At 33.6% G+C, this 19,010-nt stretch overlaps 1 protein-coding gene across 1 annotated transcript in view; it reads right to left on the bottom strand.

Moving 5' to 3' along the window:
* LOC124536219 overlaps window positions 1-19,010 on the bottom strand; it is a 135,040-nt gene continuing 116,030 nt past the window's right edge. The window contains exons 3-6 of the mRNA XM_047112708.1: window positions 15,951-16,090; window positions 3,488-3,581; window positions 2,912-3,066; window positions 1-925 (exon numbers count right to left, since the gene is read on the bottom strand). Coding sequence (XP_046968664.1) covers window positions 634-925; window positions 2,912-3,066; window positions 3,488-3,581; window positions 15,951-16,090 — 681 coding nt within the window. The 3' untranslated portion in view covers window positions 1-633. The remainder of the gene's footprint in view (window positions 926-2,911; window positions 3,067-3,487; window positions 3,582-15,950; window positions 16,091-19,010) is intronic.

Below are 19,010 nucleotides of genomic sequence, written 5' to 3'. Positions count from 1 at the left end.
TAGTAATAAAATCGTTTATTAGCAATATTTGACATAATATGTATTACATTCCTTAATTTACATGAAATTCATAATAAACTCCCAACTATCGAGTTACTAAAAAAATATATATACCATTATTGGAGTTGTCTCTAGTTTAAATATTTATTACTTTTTAAATAACAGGTAAATTAATATGGCATTTTATTTCAGAGATTCATATTATAATATTTACAATTTATAAATAAACTAATTACTTACTTAAAATATTAAGTACAGAATAATAATTTTCTCGTAATGATTTTTTTTATTTCAGAATTATGTTGTATTTTATAGATTTAATAATAAAAGCTTAAACTTAAACGTTAATGGAAGCGCACGTTTATTTTCATGACATAAATAAATATAATATGGTAAATAGTGTTGATTGAACACTAATCTGAGTTAATACTTAAATATCTACTAGAATATCATAATGATTTATTTATAAACTAAAAATATTTATATTTCCATTAACGGTCAAAAACCTGTATGATTTATATTTTAGGCCTTAATTAGTAAAGCTGTTCTAAAATTTCTTTATTAATTTCACAAATCTGTCAAACGTTCGAAATGTGACAGCGCGGTTTGGCGCCAATTTTATATTCGTTATAATCAATACCTGCTTAATTTACTCTCTCTGTCTGAATATCCCTTAGCACTTTCCCTATCAGAATATTTACCTCCGTTGTATTTATTGTATCTATCGTGTCCATTTTGTCTGTATGGTTTTTCACTAGCACTGTAGTGGATTTCCGATGGTCCAATGGTTTTAGACCAGTGGTGGGTCCAGTAGAAGTCGTCCGGGTAGCGGGGGTACGGGTTCTCTCGACAGAGCACTACGCAGTATATGAGGCTGCCCACGAGTGTGATGAAACCGAATATAAGGAAGACTATACCCAGGATCCTGAAGAAGAAAAATGGTTTTAGCAAATCGACAACTATACAGAAATATTTGTACACAGTTGAAAAATATTCAAAAGAGTCAAAGAAAAAAATCTATCGCAGAAACAACTAGTGTAACTGTTTTATTGGCATTAGTGTATCACAAAAAGAATCTTATAAGCTGGATGGTCTATATTTGCTATGATTGAATTACATTGTTATTTATTTGGAGCTCATTGTTTGAAAATATTGTCTACAAATTAAAAATCGTATGATTCTAGACCCGTCTATTGATTATTGAGTATAACTATTTCATACGATAACAGTATACGGTATAATATGTATTGTAACTTTGTTTTCATACGCATTCGAATTCATGGTTGGCTGACCTTTAATCATAAAACTTTATCACACTAAAGAAAGACGAATATCAGGAGGAAATAATCACAATAGAAATTAATGATAGTCATTACATTTTTTCTGTTTTTTTTTCCTGACCGTCTGAGATCTCGTGAGAAGCGTTCTAAAATCAAAAACGCCCGTACAAATGTCATATTGTTGTCGCAAATTGCATTTACCGTTGTACGCGAACTATTTTAAAATGTAAATTGATTTTTAATGTTCTATAGAGAATGATCGCGCTTTGCGTCGTTGGGAAGAGGTGTATGGATGTAAGCCGCATTATGATCTGGTTTTCGAAACAGTTTACCCACTTTTGTAACGTGGGAACACATTATTGATAAATTCTTTGACGTTTTTTGTACCATTTTCTTAGTTGTGAATGTGTAAAGCTGGGATTAGATTTATAAGCGCGGCGCTACGCTACGTCTTGATTGGAATTCATCGACATAGATAATGTGTTTTTTATTATTATTGCATATATTTTTATATAAAAATAAGTATAATTTGAAATTATATATTGCAGGGATTAATAGACCAATGCAAAGCAACCGAACGAAACATGTAGATATTACACTAGGAATAAACGAGTAGATACTATGAGCAATGTTCATTTCTTTCTTCTTTCCCTGCCCTTGAAAGTCTTTTACTTCTATTTTTCTCTATTCATCGTCATTTGATCGTACACATCCGTCTCTCTTATTCACACGCACTCCATCCATGTCTTCTTCCTCTCCCTCTACGCTCATGCTCATCTCTTTTAGTTAGTAACACTTTTAGTATGAATACTTTTATCCCCATAATAGTCAGTTCTTATATAGATTTCATTTAAGAGCCGAGATGGCTCAGTGGTGGGAACGCGTGCATCTTAACCGATGATTTCGGGTTGAAACCCAAGGAAGCACCACTATATATGTGTATGTGCTTAATTTGTATAATATCATAAAATTAATCTCGTGCTCAGCGGTGAAGGAAAACATCGTGAGGAAATCTGCATGTGTCTAATTTCATCGAAATTCTGCCACCAACCATTGGAGAGGAGTATGTTATTAATGGGAGAGAAGGCCTTTGCCCAGCAGTGGGAAATTTACGGGCTGTTACTTTACTTTACTTTTAGATATATAGATTTTATATCCAACAGAGATGTTTTGTCAGCTTCCGTTATCTTGGAACAATCTAGGTCGACAATTTCTCGGTAAGCTTAGTTAAGCCCTCCCTACACACAATAACTATCTATCAAATTGTATTTTCCTTAAGAACAGAATTATCAAAACCTTACTAGATGTGGATATACGAAATGGTCATACCTGCGACTTTCACATCTGCACAGCTGAGCTATTAAGGTCAAGTGATGATTATGACATGACTTGATTATAAGTTAATAAAAAGCGCGCGCTTCGCTTCTCTTCGCTTCGCTTCTCCTCCAGCTGTAATCGTCGCAGGGAGTAGAGATGTTTTCTGTAGCCCGGGAACTCCTCTAGCTTGGAAGCCCAACCGTCGGGACGTCACGGTAGAATGCGTAAGCGATCCCGGGATGCCCCCCCGTAGAGACGGAGTCGGTACCGCTGGTTTTTTACATCATGTGGGGGAAATGCGTAATGATGCTTACCAAACGAAGAGCGGTTCAAAGAACTGCAGCACGATGACAAAGCCGAGTGTGACGAGGATAAGGCCGAGATTCAGCAGCAGCATGAGGCAGCACATGCCTTTTACGTTCGGGCAGAATGGGTTCGGGGCCGCCATCGCGTCCACTTTCACTCCAGCCTGGAAACATTGCGTTCATAATGATTTGGCGATAATTTTATCAGATTCAATTAATTTTCAAAGTATTCTATCAATTTTAATAATATACGTACAGATATGCATTTGTTTTTTATGTTTGTATTCGTTACAGGTTTTAAATGCGGGTGATATTTTATATTTCCAGTAACTTTTGTACTTAATTATATAACTTTTTTCTATAACAAAAAAAATGTTTTGGATGATTTTGAGATCTTTGATGATATTGGTTTATATAATTTTATAACTTGAGGTATAAACGACTAAAATAAATAATGATACACATGTATTTTCATTTAGAACAAAGAAAGAAAGTGTTTGTTATAACTGTTTTTGAATAAACAAGAATAAATATATAAATATTTTTGTTAATAAAATGAAATGATAAAAAAAAAATTAAATGTACCTTTCTGGAAACTTTGGAGCGATGTGTGGAGGCAACAGATGGCGCCACGGCACTTCTGTATGAGTAAACACTACGCGGTGCTCTCGACTGTCGGCTGAGAATCAATTAATTATTTTATTAATAATAAACATTAAATTCCACTTCATTTATATTTTGTGAGACTCAAAAATGGAAATAACATTTTATAAATGTACAAATTAAGAAATAAAAATAAGAGTTCATTTACAAAGAAAATATTTAAATAATACATGGAAATTAAAAAAAAGCAGTATATGTTCATACAATAAATAATTCAAAACCATTTCTGTAATAAATAAAAGAAAACTAAACGTAGTATAAATGCAATTAATTGCTAAATTTTTTACTTGACTATAAAAATATATCTATTTTTTTTTATTATAAAAATATACGAACAGTTCTATTCAAATTTAAATATTTAATCTGTGATATAAATGTTTTTAAATTTTAAACTTGCATTAGTTCTGTTTTCAACAAAATAAACCATAGACAAGTCATAGTGTCTTGTGCCTTGTACATTACTATTGAAATGATGAAACAACATAACAAACTAGGTTAATGATTCTATATCAACATCAATAATGACAGATGAAGTTATTGAGGTCTTTAAATCTAAAGACGAATGAAGAAATTCAATATACAAATATATGTTCACGTCACGAAGTAGATACACATTGAATGTTTAAATATGTCTTAATATTGTGTATGACATTTGGAATTATTTCCAAGCTTCAGTTTCTTATTGTTAATTTCTTTTAGAAAATTACAAAAGAAATGAAAATGACAATACATTGAATCGATTGCAGCAAAATTCAAAATGCGTCTATTGTTTTTTTTTATATATGTATTAAATATTTAATGTATTAGCAATCTAATTAGGTACAAAATAACTAAATTGTATTTATTTCGAAACCACTTCGAACATTGTCTAAGTATACACATTGTTTAAGCCTATGTTCATATTATATCATTTACATGTAAGTAACATCTATACTAACTAACATTATAAATAGGAAAGTCACTCTGTCCATTGCATTTTCACGGCTAAATCACTGGCCTGATACGTTCAAATTTAGTATGGCTTAAATTTGAAATCCAAGGAAGGCTACTTTTTATGCTTAACGCCTAATGACCAATAGCTTAATCGCTAGTAAAGCTGTGGGCGACAACTACTATTATAATAAAGATATACGACCTACTACTACGATCTGTACTAATTATGCTCAGAATCCATTTGCAACTTGCAATTTGGGTGTATATGTTGATACGACAGCTGATTGTTAAGCCTGGAAGTGAATAATTTGATTCTCAATGCCTGCTCTCATACAGCAACTGTAAATTCCCACTGCTGGGCCTCCTCTCCCTTTCAGGAGAAGGTTTGGAACATATTCCATCACGCTGTTCCAATGCGGGTTGGTGGAATGCACATGTGGCAGAATTTCTATGAAATTTGTCACATGCAGGTTTCCTCACGATGTTTTCCTTCACCGCTGAGCACGAGATGAATTATAAAGACAAATTAAGCACATGAAACAGCGATGCTTGGCTGGGTTCGACTTGCAATCATTGGTTAAGATGCACGTGTTCTAACCACTGGGCCATCTCGACTCTAGACGACTGCTCTCATAAGTATGGGTTTATTAATTAAAAGTGACAGGGTGTTTTTTCAAATATGTATATCTTTTTTGTACATTAAAATTTTTCAACAATTTGCTGTCTGTGTCGTAGTGGTTAATTTAAAAAGTTAAAGTGGAAATCATGTCATATCGAGTTCGAACGTCACTAAAATTAAAAGGATTTTCAATCCTTCAAGAAATTCTCAGTATCAGTCCGAAATATGGCAGTTTAGTTTCTAGGACTATAACTGAATATCAAGGAATTAGTTTTAAGCTCAACTAATGTTTACATTAACCCAAGCCTACTTACTATTTTTTTTGTTACGTAAACCGTCATAGTATAAAGCAAAGGAATGACCCCAAGAATCCTTTTTAATTTAGCTAACAATTGGTGTTCAGTTTAACATCAACATATTATAAATCAAACGAAAAACCGTATCTGTATTGATTATAAATTATGCTCGCTAATAAAATAAATACTATTTGACCATCGAATGTTGTTACGAATCGAGTCACGATTCCGAACGATTAGTTCCGAGACAAGGTCGAATTGGGATGTCACGATCGTGTGACATAACGTTATTTAACGTTCGACCGTGTCGCGTATTTGAGGTACAGGTGTTAATGTATACAGCCTACGATGAACGGTCACTTATTTTAGTAAACGAGTGACACCAGGCTTTGTTTGTCTGATAGCTTAATTGGATTTTGATGAAAAGTTTGAATATCGAACATCATTATAATAAAAGAATGTATATTATTATATTTATTACTATTAAGCGAAAATTCTCCCAGAATTTTTAGAATTGTAATCTCGATCTGCCAGTACGCCCCCGCTACGACCAACCCATCTATTTGCAATATATATATTCTTGCATTATATTGGTTCATTATTTTCTAGGCTTTTTTTTTTAAATTTAATCATCAAATCAAAGACCATTAATCAAAAACCTGCCTAAGCATTATATTAAACCTCTGCATTGGAAATTTAAATTGACTGGTATTTAATTGGTTGTATTTAGAAACAAAACAAAATGTTATCACAAGTAAAACTATAAAACGTTTATGCCGACGTGTACCTACAGAGCTTTGTCCTGTTCAAGGCCATTTTATATTTCTTATTCTATTTGTGTTTCATACAATGGCTCGTATAAACGATGATTCTTTTTCAAACGATTAACTGAAGAATGTCAACACTACGGCCCATTAGAGAACATAAGCATAGAAAAAAGTAACGTCTTGATAGATTTCTTGATTGGTCCCTTTGTGTAGGGTGGACAGTCCGGGACTTTAAAGAGAAAGTTCGATATAATTAGAAAAAAAAAAAAAAACAGGAACGTTAAAGAAAATCCTTAGTCATGCGAAGACCTATAAATGTTTATAAATAAGATGTCAAGATATGGACAAAGAACGTCCAGAAAAAAAGAATTCGACCAAAGTGCGTTCGAAGTATTTATAATACTCGGAGATTGTTTAAAAGAACCCAAGGAGGCTTACTTTCGGCTTGGACATAAAGCGACATCATTATTTTTCATGAAAATAGACAAACAAATAGATATTAGATAAACGTATAGCCTTAATAATAATCTCTATAGACTATAAAGCACTGTCGCTTCCCGCAGTCTGTACGTTTAGATCTTTTTAAACTACACAACGGAGTTTAATGCGGCTTTCATAAAAAAAAAGTGACTCAAGAAAACGATTCATATGTAAAATCCATGCATACTATTGCATTGGCAAGCAGATAATTATCAACTCTCCTAACTGAAAAAGCAAGAATTAAAAAAATATTTCTATGTATATTCTTCAATATATAACTATATCTACATCTACGGGTACAAATAAGATGTAATCTTTTTCTATCTAGTTTTACAAAGTCTGTAAATCGATTTATTCCAAGTTATTATTATTATTATATTATATTATTATATTAGTATTTTTTAGGTTGTTTAATAATGATATTAGAATATACTACCCACGTGTAATAGTCATTACCAGTAGTTACTGTTGTTTTTCTAATTATAAACCTTATCAAATGAAGTGATTTATTCCGTTAATATTACATGTAAGTATTAAAGTTAATCTGTAGCTTATGATCATTATTATCGCTGCAATTAGGAACGATCGAGTCACCAGTGTCGTCGGCGTTCCTCAAAGAAATTATTGTGCCGTCAAAACGAAATGAAAAAAAGTCACTGTAGTTTTTCTGGGAGCCAAAATTACTTAATGGTACCGTCTACCGTCATGCTTTGACATAAAGGACCCGTAAAGAAAGTAAAAGAAATACATAATTATGGGAATTTACATCGAAAAACTCATCGTGTAAAGATTAAGGATGGGAATTTTTCAATTTTTATATTTTTAATGTTGTTGAAATCAAAATAGTAACGCAATGGGTTTTGAAATAATATTCTAATCGAAGTACGAAGACAATCAAACCACAGATATCTAAATAATAAGGTAAATTATTTAGATTTCTGTGAATCAAACCTTAGATTTATATGTTGTATGCGATTTCTTAATAGACATATTGTCTACTAGCTGTGCCCGCGATCTTGTACGCGATTGAATTTAACAAAAAGATAATTATTATTTTAGCCTAAGTTACTCCTTATTATATCAGTTGAAAGTCTCGTCGAAATCGGTCCAGCCGTTCCAGATATTAGCCAGAACAAACAGACAGACAGATAAAAATTGTAAAAAATGTTATTTTGGTATATGTACCGTGTATATATAGATATGCATTCCAAAATGGGCTATTTTAACATTAATACAGACACTCAAATTTTATTATATGTATAGATAAGTAACAGTTCTTGATTCCTATATTTATAATACTATATAATTCCCCTTTACGCAAACGATATCGCATTAATTAGACGTCAAATATTGTTTATTTGGCTTTTGTCTTGTGATTGGAAGATACTATAGATATGAGACGTTAAATGTATGATATGAAAGCTCACGTAGATGGTGCTGTATATCAAGTTTAATACCGTTTGATTTACACGTTAATCTTATATACAGACAGTTTTCTGGTATATATGTATGTATATAAAAAAAATAACCGAATAAAGATCTTTTCCCTTAAGATCCTCTCACTATAAAAAATAAAAGCATCGATAAATAATCTATACATATATAATATAATTGGAGTGTCTGTTTGTAACGTTAAAATAGCTATTTTTAACTCAATCCATATGTATACGTATACACGGTACATATACCAAAATATCATATTTTTACTACGTTTGTCTGTCTGTCTGTTTGTTCCGGGTAATCTCTGGAACGGCTGGACCGATTTTGACGGGATATGCACTGGCAGATAACTAATATAATAAGGAGTAACTGGGCTAAAATATTATTATTTTTTTGTTAAATTCGAACGCATACAAGGTCGCGGGCACAGCCGTTATATATAATAAATATTGGACAACATGACATTCATTACTCTGATCCCAATGCAAATAGCTAAAGCACTTGCTCTATGGAGAATCAGAAATATTTAACGACGGTACCACAAACACCCAGACCCGAGACGACATAGAAAACTAATGAACTTGTTCTTCATCGACTCGAACGGGAATCGAACCCAATACACACTACTCGACCTCATAGGTCGTCTAAAAATACTCAATGCATTCAATGAAATTCGCCTCACAATTTATTGTAAAAAATCACAAGCCTTGATACTTTCGTAATGATTTTATTATGACTTATTTACATACAATTATATGCAAAATATTGAGAATAGTATTAGATGCAACGTAGGATACGTCTTCTGAGCTATAATACGTAGAGATGTATCTCTGCGACACAATACAAGTACCGTTCGACCTACAATCTCGGTATCCAGATTATAGATAGATACATTTGAGTTATAAATTGTATTATAGGGTACGGTGATAAATCAAACGTTCAAATGCATTGGACTTTGTACGTTATACTGTATTTACAATCAATGGGAAATTAAATTGTGTTTTTTTTTATGTTTCTATTTTTTTTATGTAATCGAAGTCGTGTGTAATAAAATTTCATGGTCATTTTTACTTGGCCTATTTATTAAATGAATAACATTTATAACGCAATTCATGCGTATATAGTTATAGTTAGCAATAATGATATTACATAAACTATATAATTTGTTTATTTATGACAAAACATAACTTCTAAAATTATCAGTGTTCCTTTACTATATTGTCCATAAATTATATAGAAAAACCTACATCTCGAATTACTCTATCTATTAAAAAAACCGCATCAAAATCCATTGCGTAATTTTATAGATCTAGCAGGTATCTATATCTATATCGGGACAGACAGTGGTAAGCGACTGTATTTTATACCATTTAACGATAATGATGATTAAACAGCGAACGAATTACTTGATTTTCGTAAAGGATATATTTTATTTAAATAACGTACCAACGTGAATTGTTAGAAATAGAAAAGAGTATTTTCTTAAAAATCCTTCTTGGTAGAATGCACATACTGGTGGTAATTATTATGAGATAACTAGATATCACGACGATTCCAAAGATTCTCTATGAAGATATGCAAATAATTAATATTTTGATTTTGATTTAATGAATTCTTTGATAAGTCTATTGGTTAATATAGTCTTAGGAAAAGCCTTAATATTGAAACAAGATGGTTGAATAATCTATCATAATACTACATACATAAAACTTAAGTTATATCTGAACGCTTCTATGTGCAATATCGTGGCTACAAATAGCTAATAGTGATATTAGTAGATGTTTCGCTAAACATCCGTTACACCGACAATATCGGTAATTGAGTCGAATCTATGGAGATTACACCATGAGCCTGTATGTGGTGTGGATGAGCCGTACACCGTTGCAGCGATTGCGCTTTCTATGGGTAATTTACCATCAATCTTGGCGTTTAATGTAATGGTTTTGTTTCGCGGTTATCGAAGCAGACCGACGTTTTAAACGCTGCGTTTCAATATAACAACAATAACAGCCTGTTTATTTCCCACTGCTGGGTTAAGGCCTCCTCTCCCTTTGATGATAAGGTTTGGAATGGTGGAAAATACGCTGTTCCAATGCGGGTTCAATATAAATGACGAAAATTCGTATAGGTAGGTATATTCAATTTTTTTACACGAATATTTACACTTTTGCGTTATTTAGTACTGATATTGAGTCAATTAATGAAAAACAACGTAATTTACAATAATGCTCAATTTTTGTTTGTCGGATAGTCAAATGAGTGATTGTAAGTGATCTATACTGCTCACTAAAGTCTTTACATCCGCGATATACTACCAACACATGGAACTGAGATGTTATGTATCTTGTGCTTGTAACTGCAGGTACATTGACTTATTGTTCAAACCGAAATACAATAATACATATTTGTACATGAAGGTAGAATATCTGATGAATGATGAGTCTACTCGAGTTAAGTCTGTTTGGGAAACAAAGCCTTACCACCGATTTAAATAAATAATAAATAAATATGAGACAACATCACATCCATTACTCTGATCCCAATGTTAGTAGCTAAACCACTTTTGTTATGCAGAATTAGAAGTAACTACGGTACCACAAATAACCAGACCCAACCCAGCATAGAAAAGTAATGATTATTTTCTATATCAGTCAGCCGGGAATCGAACCCGGGACCTCGGAGTGGCGTACCCAAGAAAACCGATGTACACACTACTCGACCATGGAGGTTGTCGAATATTTTGATTGAACGTTTTCAAAAACGTTTTTCTTATATAAACGCTAACTTGCGTTGAACGTTTGACGGGTGTATTTCCATAACTCGACGTGTTACGTGATCTTTCGGCTTGACTACGAGGAATCGTTTAAGAAATTACCACATGATAACATAGCGGTATTATAATACGTCATCTTTGATTTATAAAATAATTGATTTTGATTAAATAAAACATTGAAGCTACCACAAACACATGTTAAGTAATTTCCTTATCAGACCAAGTCAGAAATAGTAATTAAAAAGGTGTAGCCTTTATAATCTATATTATGTTTTAAGTCTTTTGTAGTGCCTCCTATCAGTAATGTACATAAAACTTATAGCTAAAGAGTTAGTGAGTTGCGGAAAAGGATTTAATCAGTGACGGATTTACAAATTTACTGCGAGTAGGTTATTCAATTTTGCCGCCCCTGCTCACTTTTGATATTCAATACGTTAGTTTTGTTCACAATCAGATTGATTACATTTTTCCGAAATTGCAACTTTATGATTTGTGTTCTATCGACCTCATAACATCGGCTTTTTTCCGTTATTAGTACGATTATGAACTAGGTGATATTTCTGTCAGTAGCGGCTATGTAGTGACTAGTATACGGATTACGAACGTAGTATGCCTAATGCCTATACATAATTTGGGACTGGATTTAGTATCTCATCTTAATATATAAAAATCCAGTGTCACAATGTATGTTCCCAGTGAACTCTTCACCAACTCAACCGATATTGATGAAATTTGGCATTTATGTGTAATTTGGTCCAACTTAAGAGATAGGATAGTTTTCATTTCGATTAATGGCCTCAATGATTTATAAATAACAATAAACTGATTATCAAAGTTGATTGTTGTTATTAATTGTAAGTTACGAAAATTTCGAACAGATGGCGCCTCACATAGGATTTTTTACAGAAATCTGTCAGACCTTTTATCATTAACTTATCATAGATGGCGCTACCGTTGAATTTTAGATTTCATTTTCCACTACACGTGGTGCTGGCCCTTTTTTGATCGATACTCTCTGTGACATCTGGATCTTGGACTTTTTCTGGATCATTTTTCATTTTATTTTCATTTGTTGTATATTATTTTGGATATCTATATAGCTACTAATTTACAGTTACATAATGCAGTGAAATATAAGAACAACAAAATAATAGTACAAGGAATTTATTCACATAAAAATTTCAGTAAAATGCCACCAAAAAAATCTAACCTCAACAATGCTCGTAGCAAAAAAGCTCGACAACGGCGTCTTGAAAGAGCTCACGAATCAGTCGAACAAAGAGCAGAAAGAAATGAAGCTCAAAGAATTCGCATAGCTGATATTCGTGCGCATGAATCAAGAGAACAGCGTGATAATCGTCTCCAAGAATATTTATCGAGAACAAGAGCTGCACGTGGACAACACATAGATTCAATTAGAGAACGAGACCGAGAAAGGCAGCGAACCAGTCGTGCATTAACACGTGAATCATTTGTTCGTCTTGGGTTTAATTATGCACCAGACATTAATTACTCAGCTGATCCCAAAGTTACTACGGGTGCGATGAACAAAATATGCAAACATTGTCAGGCGTTAAAATTTCGGAATGAATCACCTGGCATGTGTTGTGCCTCAGGGAAAGTTGTATTATTACCACTCCCTACTCCGCCTGAACCTTTGAAATCTCTTCTTTCTGGCATTTCAAATGATTCAAAATTATTTTTGCGTAAGACACGAAAGTTTAATTCTTGCTTTCAAACATTTAAAATGAGAATGTCAAATTCTACCGAATTAAAAATTGACAATCAATGGGTGGTACCATACTCACCACTGCTCTCAAAAACGTACAAGGCTCATATTAATGTTGAGCTTTGTAGTTCCATTAAATACATCAAGTACATTTGTAAGTACGTCAACAAGGGCAGTGATTTGGCCATGTTTGGAGTACAAAATATACATGAAAATGACGAAATAGCACGATATCAATTAGGAAGATACATTAGTAGCAATGAAGCTATCTGGCGTATACTTAGTTTTCCCATACACCAAAGAGAACCTTCTGTACAACATCTTGCAGTGCATCTTGAAAATGGTCAACGTGTATATTTCACTGAAGAGAATGTTGTCCAAAGAGCACTTGAACCACCAAAAACGACGTTAACTGAATTTTTCTCACTTTGTCAAAAAACTGATGTATTTGGGCAATTCGCAAAAACATTTTTATATTCCGATATTCCATGCTATTTTACATGGAATACGTCCGCTAAAAAATGGGAGCCACATAAAAAAGGAGAACCACATCCTTCGATAGCAGGTATATTTAAAGCTAAGACACTGGGAAGACTTTATACAGTACATCCAAAACAACGTGAGTGCTTCTTTCTGCGTTTGTTGTTGGTAATTGTCCCTGGACCGATATCTTTCCATTTTTTACGAATAGTTAATGGTCAAGTATTCAGTACGTATCAAGATGCATGTCGCGAGTGCAACTTTTAGAAGATGACAATCACTGGGATTTAACACTTGCTGATGCTGCTTTAACGTCCTCGCCGAGTTGTATTCGTCAACTATTTGCCATTATTTTGACGACATGTTTTCTAACACAGTCTTCTTTACTGTGGGAAAAATATAAAAACTACATGACTGAGGATATACTGTACCGACTTAAACAAACAAACCAATGTCCAAATCTAGATTTCACCCCATATATGTATAATGAAGCATTGATATTGATTGAAGACTTATGTATTATGATCTCAAATTCATCACTTAATCATTATGGTATGCCATCACCTAATCGCCCAGCTACAGAAATTGTAAACAGTGATTTGCAGCGAGAAGAACAATTTAATAATCTTGATTTAACTACAATTGTTGCTAACAATGAACCATTATTAACTGACGAACAAAAAAGTATATACAATCGGATTATGTTGGCTGTTGATGCTAAACAAGGCAGTTTTTTCTTCTTGGATGCACCAGGATGCCTTGGTGGAAACGGTAAAACATTTTTGATATCGTTGATCCTTGCGAAAGTACGTTCACACAAAAAAATTGCATTAGCAATTGCATCATCAGGCATAGCTGCTACTTTGCTAGATGGTGGGCGAACAGCACATTCTGCTTTTAAGCTACCACTAGATATCCATAATAATTCAAATGCAATGTGTAACATTAAGAAAGGGAGCGGAATGGCTGCAGTATTACGGAAGAGTTCAATCATAATTTGGGATGAGTGTACCATGGCTCATAAACATTCGCTCGAAGCATTAAATAGAACTTTGCAGGATTTAAACAGTAATAACAGACTTTTTGGTGGTGCTATTTTACTATTATCTGGTGATTTCCGGCAAACATTGCCTGTCATTCCTCGCTCTACTTTTGCCGATGAAATCAATGCATGTCTAAAACAATCATTTTTATGGAGAAACGTCAAAACTCTAAGATTGACAAAAAACATGCGAGTACAACTCCAAAATGATCCGGCAGCACAAGTATTTTCTCAGCAATTATTAGATATTGGAAACGGTGAAGTACGATTTTATCAAGATACCCAATGCATAAGATTACCAGAACATTTCTGTACTGTTGTTCAAACTAAAAATGAACTGATCGAAAGTGTATTCCCAGATATAATAAATAACTATCTAAATCATAATTGGCTTAGTAATCGTGCTATTATGGCAACGAAAAATGTTGATGTAGATCTAATTAACTACCAGATACAACAACTATTACCAGGTGATTTGATGTCGTTCAAGTCAATCGACACTACTGTTGATGAAAATGAAGCAGTGAATTTTCCAATTGAATTTTTAAATTCTTTAGACATAACAGGAATACCTCCACACAATCTTCGAATCAAAATTGGATCACCGATTATTCTTCTGCGTAATTTGAACCCCCCTAAACTATGCAACGGTACACGTTTGGTAATAAAAAAAGTCACCGGAAATGTTCTCGAAGCAACTATTTTGACAGGAAAGTTTAAAGGAGAAATCGTTCTGTTACCACGCATTCCAATGATACCATCAGATTCTCCAATACCATTTAAAAGACTGCAATTTTCTATTCGTTTAGCTTTCGCGATGACTATAAATAAGTCACAAGGCCAAACAATGTCTATTTGCGGCTTACATTTAGAGAATCCATGTTTCTCCCATGGGCAATTATACGTGGCCTGTTCACGTGTAGGAAGACCATCAAGTTTATTTGTGCTAACAAAAGACAGGTTGACCAAAAATATTGTACATCGACTGGCGCTTCAGTAAACTTTAATGTGATAAACTGTGATTTATTTTAATTAAAGGTTATCAGAGTATTTATAAATAAAATGAAATTAAAAATGCTATGTTAATTTGTGTTAAATTTTGTCTTTTAAATCCTTCCTTAATCACTCAGCCACAGCAACGCGTGGCCGGGTCTGCTAGTATTTTTTATATAAGTTGCTGTTCTCAATTTCCATTGCGTTTTATATTTATTTACGTTATTTTAGTAGTTGGTCGTTTAGTGTGAGATATAAAAATAGCCTACGTCCTTCAGTGGAGTTCAAGCTTGCTCCATACCTAATTTTATCAAATTCGGTCCAGTGGTTTGACCTTGAAAAAGCATTATACCGACAGAGTTACTTTCGCATTTATAATTTTATGGCAAGCCCACACGACACGGACTCGGCACGGACGTCTTACAATTCTGAGTAAGAAAGTCTATCCCAAGAATGTCTGAACGGAATTTTCATTACCTCCGACTTTTTGTTTCGAGGATGCAGAGTATATCAAATAATTTTCTTAGCAGTGTCCCTGCAAAGCTCGGTTCGAATACTTATAACTAGAGACGGGGAAAATGTTATAAAAGGTAAGACTTCAATTATTTTCGACTTTTTCATACAAAGTTCAGACTTTTCCAATAAACCTACTTTTGTAAACGTCGCTAAGTTGCAAAGACAAATTCAATAGAATTCTGTGTCAAGTCTGTGTCGTGTGGACCTACCATTAGTATAGATTACTTGGGCAGAGTTATTGGAACCAGGACATGAGGGCTTTTAAATCGGACATTGTGCTGGTTTCATAATTATCCGTATAATTAGGTCGTTCTTACCTAATTTCAGAGGGCGGTCGGTAGGCGGCGCTAGTGACGTAGACCTCTGAGCCGGAGTCCCGTGGTGATCCATTGGTGGGATGCCGTCGACCATTCCTATGCTCACCACCGGAGGGGGAACGTGTCCTCTCGTCTATCATCTAAAAATTAAGAATAATAAGCATCAGCATAATGGCTATTTTAATTTCAAAACCTAATGGCGCTAATAATAGGGGTCATTTTGCTTAAGCAATGACTTCAGTTCCAAAGGTTCTATAAAATAAACAGTACCATAATTACACGGTACATAATGGTGAAAAACAAAATAAAATGTTATTGTAGTAATATAGGACTTTAAATGTGTAAGAATATTCAATTAAAATCGTGAATTTTGCGAAAGCGACCGGCTCGTAATAGAACGGGTTATGACCGCTTAATTTGCAATAAACGTTGTTACGACGTCGAAATAGGAGCGACTCGAACAACAATACAAACATCGGCGTGTAAAGGTTGTTGATTTTATGATTGGTGTATAACATACGCGAATGTATTTTACGTTCAAAACCGAATATTATTTCATTACATTAATTCCATAAACCGTGGACATTTGACATTTACGTTTACGTTTTAGTTACGTTTGGAAATTTTACGACAAGTTATTATTTTTGCTAAAATAATTCGTTGAAATGTGATGGTGCTTCTGAAATCCGGTCTAGTTCTGACGAATTTTATAAATAACGTCACTTTTTAATTTGTTTAGTTTCGCGATTTAGTTTTGTACTTACTATGTTTATCATGAAATTTTATATCTTATATAGCTCCACCACCGCCAGAACTTCCCCACCCCCTGCGCGCTACAAATACGAGCGAAGCCGCGACTAGAGACTATATATTTCTCTGTTATTCTTTTACATTAAAAAATAATCTTTTGTGCAGAGATTTATCCACGTATATATTAAAAAACTTAAAGACATATTTATGTAGATTTGACAGAAAGGCAGATGTGTACAAAGACCTTTTGGTGATTTGGGATTTGTGTTGCCAATTTGAAATAAACATAAGCTTGTAAGCTAAGCTTGTGTGTATTTAAGGTAAATAAGTAAAATATTAACATAAAAATGCAACAATTTATTGATAAATGAAAAGCGCGCTGATGTGGTATATAAATTCATTTTGATGATGAAGTTCCTCAGACTGATAAGGGCATGATAGCTATTTTCAATGGACAGTTCCCAAATATGCAGAAAAGTTACTACATACATACGTACATACATACTACATACATACTACATACAGTGCACAACACAGCACTTACAATGTTTACTATCGAAGTTATTAAATGACAGGAAGGCAATCTTACATTATCATAAATATCAGGCGAAGTAATCCGTTTCGTTATTTCTGACGGGATTGTAAAATTACCAACTACATATTCATATCAGGGTGTTCCTACTAATTTGTTGTGAGTTGAACCCAGCTATCCCTATCAAAGTAATAGAGTTTGAACATATTTATACATGTTTTACTCATTTAGGCGACGAAGGGCCCCGGTGCATAGAAAAAGAATCGGGCCCTCATCCCTCTTTTCTATAATTACTCTTTCAAATTATAGATAACAAATAAGAAATCTTGTGCACAGGGTAGGGTTTTTTAGCTTCAGAAGCTTAAGGTTGAACCCCTTGAACTCCGGGGCCCTGGTGCACTGCACCACCTGGCCCTACGATAGCTACGCTACTGTTTCATTGCAACTATAGAATGCGCCTAAATAATATTTTAAATAATAGATTTTCTTATTAGCGCTATTAGAGAATTTAATATACAAAACAATTTAAATGATTCTCTTATTTTCCGACATCATTTAATGCCTTATATGTGAGACTTCTTAATGAAATCCTTGAAGCTAAATTATGAGTCTAGACGTATCGAATAGTTAAGAGTATTTTCGTTACGGTAGAAGGAGACATATATATAAAGATTTAATATTCATGTAATGAACATATCATATACAAGCTGTGCCCGCGACCTTGTACGCCGTTGAATTTACCAAAAAATTTTAACCTAAGTTACTCCCCATTATACCAGTTATCTGCCAGTGAAAGTCCCGTCAAAATTGGTCCAGCCGTTCCAGAGATTAGCCGGATCAAACAGATAGACAGTGTACCGTGTATAAATACATATGCATCGAGTAAAACAGGGCTATTTGAATATTACAAACAGACACTCTACTTTTATTATATGTATAATATTAAAGGAATAAGGATAAATAAAAGTATTCTAAAGATTTTGATTTTTGAAAAGTAAAGGATAGGTTAGAGTCAACGTTACTACGTTGTAATATAAGTTACCAAGAGACGTTTTGTTTTGTCAGAAAGGACTTTTGAGTTATTTCACAGGATAACTATTAGTTGTAAAGTGTGCTAGCTATTTTTTACTGAATAGTTTGAATTGTACAGATATTGATAGGGTTTGCTTACTTCGCAAATGGGATCAAATAAGGTAAAACAAGGTGCGTTTCGCGACGTCTGCTATGTGACGCGTTACGTAACAAAGCGGTTTACTCTCATAGTAAAAACAGTAATAACAACAACAGCCTGTAAATTCCCACTGCTGGGCTAAAGGCCTCCTCTCCCTTTGAGGAGAAGGTTTGGAACATATTCCACCACGCTGTTCCAATGCGGGTAAACAGTAATAATAAAGGACAAAATTATGAGACAATTTGATTAGTGAAATCGCTGGCGTCTATTTCTTAGATTGTTATGGAATCGTCACGTGTCAATACGAGCCCAGCGTTCCAGCTGCGTTGTATGTTTTCATGCCATTTTAATCGGTTCCAAATGCGTTTGATGTGCGCCCGTGTTTGATTCTGTGTATAGATTTGTGGCGTTTGCTATTTCCTTAGTTACGTATTTCAACGTGATTTTGTTTGTAAAATAAGACGGATTAAATACTAATAGGCTGTTTTTGGTTTAAATTCTAACAAGGTTGTAAATTTAAATATTGTATTCAGGCAAAGATTATTATAAAATTTATTTTGGATTCATGAATAAGTTTATATAACAAATAAAAGTGTTTCTTTAAGGA

The sequence above is a fragment of the Vanessa cardui genome, chromosome 16, assembly GCF_905220365.1.
Source record: "Vanessa cardui chromosome 16, ilVanCard2.1, whole genome shotgun sequence".
NCBI classification, from domain to species: Eukaryota; Metazoa; Arthropoda; class Insecta; order Lepidoptera; family Nymphalidae; genus Vanessa; species Vanessa cardui.
This window is presented reverse-complemented; position numbering and strand designations above follow the sequence as displayed.